Raw genomic sequence first — 11,130 nt, forward strand, 5'->3', positions numbered from 1 at the left:
GAGGGCCAGGGAGAAGAGAAGAGCAGCTAGTCCTACAAGAAGAGGGGAAGAGTCAATGTACGTACCCAGAGTTCGGAGCCCCAGAAGGACAGAGGATGACTTGCAGTAGATCGCAAGGGAGAACAAAAGACAAGGGGACTTGCATTCAGAAGGAACGGGAGGAAGGCTGGGGAATGGCACCAACACCAGGAAGAGGCAGGTCTACGTGACTGGTGACTGCTCACTAAGAAGAATGGACAGGCCTGGCACAGGAGCTGATCCAGGGAACAGAAGGGTGAGCTGTCTGCCGGGAGCTAAGTTATGGGATGTGAAGATCTTGTAGGTGTTGGTCTCTGTCTGAGGGGTTGGAGCAGATACGGTTGTACCTCAGTGCTTGGCTGTAGACCAGGGGTCGGCAACCCACGGCACACGTGCCGAACACGGAACACAAGCCGATTTTGAGGGGCACGCAGCTGCCTGCCATGGTCCCGGCCCCCCGCCCCACTCAGCCCCCCGCCCACCGCTCTCCCCTGCGGGGGCAGGAGGCAGAAGGTTGGTTCTGCGGCAGTCAAGCTTCCCCTCCCGCTTCTGCCCCCAGCGTGGTGCTTTCCTGCCCCCCCGTCCCTGCGCCGATCAGCTGATGGCCCTGGCCAGGGGGAGGGGGAAGAGCGGCAGCGTGTACACAGCTCCGTAGGGACGCAGCCTGGGGGAAGGGGGTGGAACAGGGCACATCCCTTCCAGCCCCATGCCATGAGCCGCTCAGGACAGGGGGCTGGGAGCACCCCCATGAGCCGAGCCTGTAGAATTTGGTATTGGAGAGTTGTCTGGCAGCCTCCTTCTGGTAGACTCCTGAGGGTCACAATGACAGTCTGGACCTATACATAGAGTGCTTCTGCCGACATGCACAAGCAGAAATTGTGGAAAACCAACATCGCTTGCCTCATAACCTAAGTCGTGCAGAACGCAATGCCATCCACAGCCTCAGAAATAACCCTGACATGATAATCAAAGAGGCTGATAACGGAGGTGCTGTTGTCATCATGAACAGGTCTGACTACCAGAAGTCAAGAAAATCATTATTTATCGGGTGATTGTGAAACAATAACTCCACGATCCAAGGATTTTATTCAGTGACAGACCTGGAAACATACAAATTACAGAACCAGCCACACTGAGCGGCATAAGGGCAGCTGTCGCTGCCACAGCCAGAAATATCACAGCAAGACAAAGCGTCCCTGCCAATGGCCCCTCATTGGCAGGTGGCTGGAAAATATACTCCATAGCTTGGAAATTAAGGCGCTTTCTGAGGTGCTGGGACCTGCATGTCACAACCCAGCCCATCCATGGGCCTGCTTACAAATCCACCTGAAAGGCCGAAAGCACTTGGCATCATTCCACAAATTCCGGTTTCTTGGGTAGGTCTGAACACAGTCTTCTCCAACACCTCTGTCCGGATCGTAATTGTTTGGCTCATTCTCCACCCAGAACCTACGGATCAGAGTGTTAATGTCTCCGTGGAGAACCACAGCCAATTCCTGAGCTCAGTTCTGCTCTGTGGACTCTGTTGCTGGCAGGGGACCAAGACACCCAGCAATGACGCGGTGAAGCGATGCACCCCCCGGCCACCCCTCAGAGTTCTCCACAGCTCTTGTGGCCATGGTAACGAAGGGCTTCTGACGGCCGGGGGTAGCACCTGCCCTGCGCCTGACAGGCCAGCAAAGAGCCAAAGTCAGTGTGTGGCTCCAAACGCTGAGCAGCAGCAACTCGGATCTCAGTGCCCAGAACCAGAGCAGGTGGCACAGCACGTCCCAGGCACCCCCGAGATGGGAACGCAGGAACGGGAAGAGAGGGCAGCAGGGGCCAGTCATTAACTTCTCCCTGGCCCTGCTTATGGGCCTCGCCCACAGCCCCCTGAGGTCACTGCACCGACTGCAGCTGGCTCCGGCCATGCCCCCGGCCCCACGGCCTCCCCGTGCCCAGCCTGACCGAGGGGAGAGCGCAGCGCAATCCCAAGGAGAGCGGGAACCTGCCGCTCACTCCAGACTCCCCTGGCTGCACTGAGTCGACTTGGGGCCAGACCCTCAGCTGGTGTTTCATTCCAGTCAATGCCGAGTTACCCAGGGGAGGCTCTGGCCCTGGGTCTCAGTGGGCACTGAACACACACTCCGTGTTTAGGCTCCTGCTCTAAGCAAAGGGGCATTAGCAGAAATTCCTGAGGGGATTCACTGCTGTCGTGGCAGCGCCCGGTGGCCTCCCTCAGGATCGGGCCCACTGTACCAGGTGCTGCATAGACACCAGGGGCCGTACAGACGCTGCCCGAAAGAGCTTGTGAGCAAACGTGTAATAAATAATCACGTCTCTCAAGCTTTACTCACCCCCTGCTTGCGCCTGCTCTGTATTCTGTGCCATCCACCCAGCGCCAGCTGCCTTCTGTCTCCCGGTCGGTGAGTCCAATCCAGTGAGCTTCTCCCTTGGTCTCCTTGGAGAGAAACTCCTGCACAACACAGTTTGCAGCATGTGCAGGTCACCCAAGAGAGGCTGCAGGATGCAGCCACAGCTGCCTGGGCTGAACAGATTTTGGGGGAGAGGAATGGGCGTCTGGTGGTGTGAGCAGGGCACTGGGCAGCGGGAGATGCAGTGTCCTGCCCCCAACGCCGACATTGACTAGCTGGGGGACCCTGAGGGAGACCTGGAGCATCTCGGTGTGTGTGTCTGCGTCTGCATCTGTGTCACACCAGCCCCCTGCCCTTGCAGGAGGCAAAGCTCGGAGCAGAGAACTGGGTGCAAAGTCTGGCCCTGCTGGAGGGTGGGATTTTCCTCCTCAGAAAGTGACGCAGAGGCATGGGGTGAGGGCTGCAGTGGGCACGTGGGGAGAGAGGATTCTCTGAGAGGTGCATGGCCTCTTGCACACAAGCCTTCCAGATACAGGCTTCTAGATTGTCCAGCAGGAGCTCAGGCCTGGGGAGAGGGATCAAAGGGGTCCTCACTGGGAAAGGCCATTGGGTTTGCAGGAAATGCTACATGGGAAGTAGGGAAAATCAGAAATGAGCCTGACCCCAAATCCCCCTCCCCCGGCACCCCAGACTCTGGGAAGTCTAGATCCTGGCTCTGTTCCTCTGCCCCATCTCTGCTTTTAAACTAATCAGTGAAACCCTTGAGACAGGTTCCAAGGCTTCGCATCCCTTGCGGGATATTTGCCACAAGACACATCACAGATTTTCAACCTCAGCTGCCACCTTCCACCTCTTTCTGGTATGAAACAAGGCACTGACCCATTATCCAAGCTCCTAGGAGCTTCCTGCGCTCACCTGTTCCGCCTGGGAGGAGACAGAGGTCAGGTGCGAGTCCTGAGACACACAGAACTGCTCGGCCTCGTCCCACGACTTCCTTTCTTGTGAAAAGTAATAAAAGTTCCCATTGAAAAACGTCCAGCCCCTGGAGAGCTTTGTCAGTAGGTAACCTAGGAGCAGAGACTGAGGTGAGAAGCCCAGGATAATGTCACAGGGACACACGCAGGGAGCCCAGAGATTCTAGTGCTGCATTTCCCTTCCCCTTCAGCTGTCCCAAGGCCACGGAACTTCTGAGTGGGTGCTCCCATTAGGCTAACGAGGCCTAGAGTGTAATTTAACTCCACACTGATCACCACGGTGTGGGCCCAGGTGCAGCCACCGGTGATTTTTAATGGAAGAGAACTCGGGGCTGGAGAAAGTCACTGCGTTGTCAGCCTGGGAGCCTGAAATCCTCCGTTCATCGTCAGCACCAGCAGAAACGGCACCAGCCAGCACTGCAGCTAGTACTTACTGCAGCGACCTTGCACTGCTGCTCGCGCTGCACTGACGTTGTCTAGCCGGATCCGGATTTCTCCATACGCTGCACTGACATTACCCAGCTGGGCTTTCAGCAGCCGGACTCCTGCCTGCACTTCATCCAATAGCTGCAGAGCTAAAAAAAGTCACCGTGACGTCAGTGGAGATGCAGAACACTTGATTATCAGCACTGGCAGTAGAGCAGCACCTGCAGGCCCCTGTGTGCCAGGCGCTTTACGGACAGGAGGGGACAGTCCCTGCTCTCAACAGCTCACAGTCAAAATAGACACGAGGTGGGAGAAATAAAGGATGATTTTCCTGCAGGGGAACTGAGGTGCAGGGAGAGGTGCCCAAGATCACACAGGAAGTTTGCAGCAGAGCTGGGAATTGACCCCAGCTCTCCTGAATTCTAGCCCTGTCCCCCCAATCTCCCCAGCCACCTCCTCCCAATCGCTCCCCCCTTGTGAGCTGTGAGCAGGTCCCCTGCAGCATGGGGCAGAGCTGGGGCTGCAAGAACATCCATGGCCCCGAGCCCTGGCCCCGGGCTCCAGGCCGGGTTTTGAACAGCCCAGCGTTCAGGCGAGTTCTGTGCCGGGGTTTAGTTCAGGCCCATTTTCTGACTGGACACTGAATAACCTGATCCATGGACGGGTTTGTATGTGCAGCCCTGTGCCAGACAGACAGACAGTTGTGAGACGTGGCCACAAGGGGGCGCTCTGCTCCAGCAATGGGACTGTGGCAGGTACCCAAATTATTGGAGCTGCACAGGGAGGGCTCAGGGACTGGGGGGCAAATGGAGACCCACGAGTGCAGCTCCACTGACGTCCTGCTTACACCAGGGTCTGAATTCGGCCCTGTGTGTCTCATGAGCTGCATCCGTCTTTCCCGCCAATGCAACCCTGACAATACAGGGGCCAAGGTGAAAACTATGGAGTGAAGGGAGCAACAGTGAAAGGACGGAAGATGGTGACCACTAGGCATCCTGCGCAGGAGCATGGGGCGGATGCAGCCAGCCTGCCACTGCCAGGAAGGGAGCTAGGAGGGAGCCTGGAGCAGCCACCCGTCCCTGGGAACAGAGCCTCCGCTGGCAGAGGAAGGTGCAGAGCAGCAGCTCATTAGACAGGGGACGGGATCACCTGGCAGGGAAGTCTATGGGGAGGAGCAGGAGGATGCCAGGCACCCACCATCCCTGTAGGCAGGAGAGTGCTCAGCTTCCAGGCCAAGGGAGGGGAGCTGACCCACCCTGATGCCTAAGACCCTCGTCCTGCGACTTACTGTCCGATCCCTTTGCTGACGTGTCTGAGGCTTTGTCAGGCTGCAGAGAGACTTGGAGTTTCTGCACTGCTTCTTCAACCGCTTGCAGCTTGCTCTGTGCCCCGAGATCTAGAAATCACACGTCTGCAGGTCAGCGACCAAACCGAACTGCGGCTGGAGACCAGCCACGCGCAGAGAAGGAACATGCTCCGAGCGCGAGGCTGTTCTCTATGACGTCTTTTATTGTAATCTTGGACAGCTTCCCTCCCGAGGAGCGACACCGGCACAGCCAAGGCCCCGTTCGGGGCTCTCTCCTGGTGTATGTCACAGAGCAGTGACCTGGAGCGGCCGGCTTCAGCCTCATGAGAGGCGGCTCCCTCCTGCTCCTCGCCCGGGCCCGGCTGCCAGGGAGACTGGCCGAATGTGCTGGGGGGAGGTGCGGCGGGAGAAGGACAGAGCCCCCCGCAGGTAACTCTGGCAGGGCAGGGAGTGCATGGTGGCCCTGGGCTGGGCGTGGGGGTCGCTGGGCAGAGGAGATACGTGGGGCGGTCACGTGTCCTCCCCTTTAGATTGTGGCCCCCCAGCACGGGGAGGCACCAGTCGTCTTTGCCACTCACTGCCCCTAAGGAACAGGGGCTCCCCTCTCCTCCAAGAGCTCTCCACTCCAGCTCCCTGCTTTCAGCTGTTCGCTGGCTCCAGGGCAGGGACTCTTTGGCAGAGCAGGGAATTAAACCCAGTCTGAGCTTAGAAAGTTTGTGCTAGTATCAAAGCAGCAGAGCAAGATCTTACAGCTCCAATCGAACTCCCTGGAGTAGGAGATTTATTTGGAGGGTGTGACGTTATTGATATAAATGGGGACCATATAGAACATGGGTTGCAACCAAGGTCCTGTAGTGGCACCAAATCTTAGATAAAGGGGGTCATCTAAGGTGTCTAAGACCAGATTATGGGTTGCTGGTTATAATTATGCTGTCTGTATGTCTGTGTCATTTTAGTTGAAGTTATGAATGTTGGCTCTATGCTGTCTGTATTTCAAGTTGGTGCTGTGCTTCTGGGGGAAGCATCCCAGACAAGCTGGTGTTAGCTCTGCTTAGCCTGCTTGATGGCCCATTAAGGACCATCAGCTACACAATTGACCCATGGAGAGAAGGCAGACACGCCTTGTGACTCAGCAAGGTATGCAGAGACTTGTCCATGTGACTGCAGACTCCATTTTGCTGTGATTTTCCACAGTAAGAACAAAGAGGTTCTTACACCTGGAAAAGCCTATATAAGGCTGATGCATCATCTCCATCTTGTCTTCAACCCTGCTTCTTACCGCTGGAGGGACTTTGCTACAAGCTGAAGCTCTGCACAAAGGACTGAGGACCCATCCCAGCGGGGGATGTTCTCCAGAGACTTGATTTGAACGTGCAGTTTACTCCATCACTGCTGCAAGCCTGAACTAAGAACTTTGCCATTACTGTATGTAATTGATTCCATTTAATCAATTCTACCTCTCATTTCTACCTTTTTCCCTTTGTAAATAAACCTTTAGATTTTAGATTCTAAAGGATTGGCAACAGCGTGATTTGTGGGTAAGATCTGATGTGTATATTGACCTGGGTCTAGGGCTTGGTCCTTTGGGATCAAGAGAACTTTTTTCTTTTATTGGGGTGTCGGTTTTCATAACCATTTATCCCCAGGACGAGTGCACTGGTGGTGATACTGGGAAACTGGAGTGTCTAAGGAAATTGCTTGTGTGACTTGTGGTTAGCCAGTGGGGTGAGACCAAAGTCCTTTTTGTCTGGCTGGTTTGGTTTGCCTTAGAGGTGGAAAAACCCCAGCCTAGGGCTGTGACTGCCCTGTTTGAGCAATTGGTCCTGATTTGGCACTCTCAGTTGGGTCCCACCAGAACCGCACCGTCACAGAGGGACAGACTGGAAACGCAGTCAGTATTCTGCTGAAATGTGGAGGTGTCCCCCTCCCCTCCAGTCGAGCCAGCTGGACATGATGTAAGTTGGCAAACGTTGGACTTGGAGCTGCAGTTGAACTTACCTGGAAGTATCACAGCAAGGAGGGACGTGGCCAGGGCCAGACCCAGGAGGAGAAGGACAGCAGTGACGACGATGCCCCGTACCCTGTGCTGCCAAGGGACCAATGTCTCAGGAGGGATTCCTTGAAGGAGAAGAAGAAACGTATCCATGGAAAGTTACAGCTCAGATGCCACTGACCAAGGAAACTCCACCCCCCAAATCCAACTGTTCCGTAACACTATCCTCTTTGGAACCGCCTTTCAGGTAGTTGAAAGCAGCTATCAAATCCCCCCTCATTCTTCTCTTCTGCAGACTAAACAATCCCAGTTCCCTCAGCCTCTCCTCATAAGTCATGTGCTCCAGCCCCTTAATAATTTTTCTTGCCCGCTGGACTCTTTCCAATTTTTCCACATCCTTCTTGTAGTGTTGGGCCCAAAACGGGACACAGTGCTCCAGATGAGGCCTCACCAATGCCGAATAGAGGGGAATGATCACGTCCCTCGATCTGCTGGCAATGCCCCTCCTTCTACAGCCCAAAATGCCGTTAGCCTTCTTGGCAACCAGGGCACACTTTTGACTCATATCCAGCTTTTCCTTTGTCGCTGCAGAGAGCCTAGCTGAGCTCAGTGCGTAGCTGCCGCTGCCTAAGGCCGCACCCTCCACTTCTGTCAGCCCCGTCTCCCTGCCTGTCTCCTGACCCTTTCTCTGCATCTCTTATGTGTTCAAATCTGGAACAGCTGCCACACGGCATCTGGATTGCACTGAAACCAAAGGGGATAAACAGGCCCTTGTTCAGCTGATACCTGCACAACCAAACATAAGAATGTGAGAACGGCCAGACTGGGTCAGACCAAAGGTCCATCTACCCCAGTGTCCTGTCTGCAGACAGTGGCCAGTGCCAAGTGCCCCAGAGGGAATGAACAGAACAGGGAATCATCAAATGATCCATCCCCAGTCGCCCATTCCCAGCTTCTGGCAAAGAGGTTAGGGACACCATCCCTGTCCATCCTGGCTAATAGCCAATGATGGACCTGTCCTCCATGAACTTATCTAGGAACTCTGTTATGGTCTTGGCCTTCACAATATCCCCTGACAAGGAGTTCCACAGGTTGACTGTGCATTTTGTGAAGAAATACTTCCTTTTGTTTGTTTTGTTTGTTTGTTTTAAACCTTCACTTGGTGACCCCTAGTTCTTGTGTTATGAGAAGGAGTAAATAACACTTCCTTATCTACTTTCTCAACACCAGTCATGATTTTATAGATCTGTCATATTCCCACTTAGTCGTCTCTTTTCCAAGCTGAAAAGTCCCAGTCTTATTAACCTCTCCTCATATGGCAGCCATTCCATACCCCTAATCCCTTTTCTGAACCTTTTCCAATTCCAATATATCTATTTTGAGATGGGGCAACCACATCTGCACGCAGTATTCAAGACGTGGGTGTACCATGGATTTATATAGAGGCAATAGGATATTTTCTGTCCCTTTCTTAATGATCCTGAACATTCTGTTCGCTTTTTTGAAGCTGCTGCACATTGAGTGGATGTTTTCAGAGAACTGTCCATAGTGACTCCAAGATCCCTCTCTTGAGTGGAAACAGCTAATTCAGACCCCATCGTGTTATAGGTATAGTTGGGATTATGTTTTCCAATGTGTGTTACTTTGCATTAATCAACATTGAATTTCATTTGCCATTTTGTTGCCCAGTCACCCAGCCAAAGCCCTGAGAGGGGCCCCTTGTGCTGGGAGCTTTAGGAAAACAGCCTGGTCCTTATCTCAGAATTTCCAGCTCCATTTGCTCCTTGTCCTTGCAGGAACAGGCCCCCTTCCCTCCCCATCCCCAAGCCCTGGGGAAAACCCTTCTCTGCTAACACAGCTACATCTCCCTGCCCCTGCTCACGGTTAGACACGTGTGCTCGGGCGGAGAAGGGGCAGCGGGTAAGGAAAGGAGGTGTCACTGTGAAATGGGGGGATGAGAGGGAGCTGGTCCCCAGAGATGGGGGCTGTGAGGATTCGACCCTGGTGATCTCCTCCTGGGAGAGGCTGATGGTGGCAGTGAGCTGGGGAGGGGGAGCCTGGCTGGCTTTTATGGCCAGCCCATGGCACTGCGCTGCCCGGCAGGAGGCTGGGATGCTGGGCAGGGACTCCCATCTCTCCCCCTGTGCCCTTCTCCCGTTGGGGACTGGCAGGGGAGAGAACGCACTGGGAAGCACTGACCGAGCACCCTCGCCCACTGCCCGTGGTGCTGTCTGGCCAGCACAAGGCTGAGCTCTGGGTTCGTGGTCAGTGGAGCAAGCGATCGCTGCCCAGGACGCTCTGCAGAGACCACAAAGCCAAGGAGAGGCCAGCGGGAGTCCAGGGTCCAGTGCAGCCTCTTGTGCTTACCTTTGGGCTGGGGAGCAGCTTCCGTCATCGGCATGTTCTCATAGCTAGTGTCCCTCACCATTGTCCTGCCTTCGCGCTGAGCCGAGCCCGATCACTGGCCTGTGGGTCCTTTCAGCAGCCTGCTGGGTTAGAGCCTCCCTCTGACAGCAGCCCTGGCCCAGAAATAGAAATGGGAAGTGATGCCTGGTGGTTGGATGAGGGAAGGAGGGGTAGTGGGAGGTGTGGAGATGAGAGATGGTTGGATAGGAGAGGGAGGTGGAGAGGGAGGGGGAATTGGGGGGGAGACAGTTGGATGGGGGAAGGAGGCGTGAGGGAAGAGGAAGACAGCGCTCTGTCGGCAGCGCCTGGCCATAGGTGCTGGATCTAGGGGGGCTGCTGCACCCCCTGGCTGGAAGCGGTTTCCATCACATACAGGGGTTACAGTTCGGTTCAGTGGCTCTCAGCACCCCACTATTCACATTGTTCCATCCCCCTGGGCCCAGCCTTTCATGGACCCCTCTTGTGGGTGGGGCTCTGGCGAGAGCGTAAAGGCATCATCCCCGTGCGCGGCGCGTGCGATTGGCTGTCGGAGGTCGTGCAGCGGAGGGGCTGTGAAGGACATAAATCCACACTGTGTAGAGGCCAAGCATAGGAGTTTATTACACACAGCGCTGGCGGAGTGTCACCTGGTTTATTAGGCTCAGAGATACTGTCAATCAATTGATTACAATAGAATATATAGATTTTTCCATGGGCAGGGGAATGTGACGGTGTAGGCAGTTCCACACCCCGGGATAGGTTTTGCAGCAAGACAAGATAGCACATTAGCCAATGGTTAAGAGGTCACATAATGTCTCCGGCCATGGACTCAAATTAGCAAGTTAACATTTAATTAATACTTTGATAAAATGTTATTAGTATAAAATATCTATGTTGAATTCTGATTTGGGGTCCATAGGAATGGAGCAACTCCTTTGATTGTCCAACAGGTACATTCCTAGAGGTTAAAGCAAAGAAACAGTGAAAGTATATGGCAATAAAGATTGTCCCCTTTATGTCTTAAGGCAGGCATTGGTCCCTGGGAAGGCAGGTGGGAGGCTGCCATATCTTATACTGACACGTGCCAACTTTTCATAAACTCAAGGTTGGATCTGTGGGAAGAATGTTTCCTACAGAAGAGACTGACACAGTAGGAACAGGGATCCTTTGTTCAATTTGCAACTCTGAATAAGACACAATTATTTAGTTCTTAGCTCCAACACCGGGTAATTTGCTGACCAGGCCTATTTCAGCAAAAAAGATTATCTGTTTACCCAGCTTTCTCTTAGCTAATCACTATTCACTAGGTCTCTGGTCTCTTGACCAAACACTGGACTTTGAATCTAAGGAAGAGCTGGCACAATCCATATACCAGGTTGTTATATAAAATGCACATGGATTTTAACCCTTCATGCTGGGCCTGGGGAAGCCTGGGCCCTCTCCCCTCCTGGGATACCCCCAGCTCCGCCCCAGCCATGGCATCCTGCTCTGTGTCCTGGGCCTGCTTGTGTTGTGGGGCCTCCAGCGTCATCCCGCTGAAGCACGGTGAGGGGCAGGCTGGGGGCAGTGTGGGGCCAGGCCTGTGTCCTGCTCCTTGCCTCCGGACCACGCCCCCTCCCCCCTGACCGTGGCACCCTGGGCAGTCACCCACATCGCCCGCCCCAAAGGCCGGCC

General features: G+C 54.5%; 1 protein-coding gene across 1 annotated transcript; it reads right to left on the bottom strand.

Moving 5' to 3' along the window:
* Window positions 1-1,100: 1,100 nt before the first annotated feature.
* Window positions 1,101-7,030, bottom strand: LOC120393929 (C-type lectin domain family 4 member F-like). The gene is made up of 6 exons (XM_039518388.1): window positions 6,983-7,030; window positions 5,061-5,154; window positions 3,781-3,921; window positions 3,288-3,439; window positions 2,355-2,473; window positions 1,101-1,467 (listed from the first exon to the last, which is right to left on the bottom strand). Exons 1-6 carry the CDS (start codon window positions 7,028-7,030, stop codon window positions 1,305-1,307), a joined length of 717 nt encoding a protein of 238 aa, XP_039374322.1. The 3' UTR covers window positions 1,101-1,304.
* Window positions 7,031-11,130: the final 4,100 nt, after the last annotated feature.

This window comes from Mauremys reevesii, unplaced genomic scaffold (genome assembly GCF_016161935.1).
Source record: "Mauremys reevesii isolate NIE-2019 unplaced genomic scaffold, ASM1616193v1 Contig38, whole genome shotgun sequence".
NCBI lineage: Eukaryota > Metazoa > Chordata > Testudines > Geoemydidae > Mauremys > Mauremys reevesii.

Coding starts and splice junctions, on each gene's coding strand:
- LOC120393929 (XM_039518388.1), bottom strand. CDS start 7,030: ATGTCCAGCTGGCTCGACTGGAGGGGAGGGGGACACCTCCACATTTCA. Junction 3,440..3,780: donor AGCAGTGCAAGGTCGCTGCA/GTAAGTACTAGC, acceptor CTCTGCTCCTAG/GTTACCTACTGACAAAGCTC. Junction 2,474..3,287: donor TCTCCTCCCAGGCGGAACAG/GTGAGCGCAGGA, acceptor TGTGTTGTGCAG/GAGTTTCTCTCCAAGGAGAC.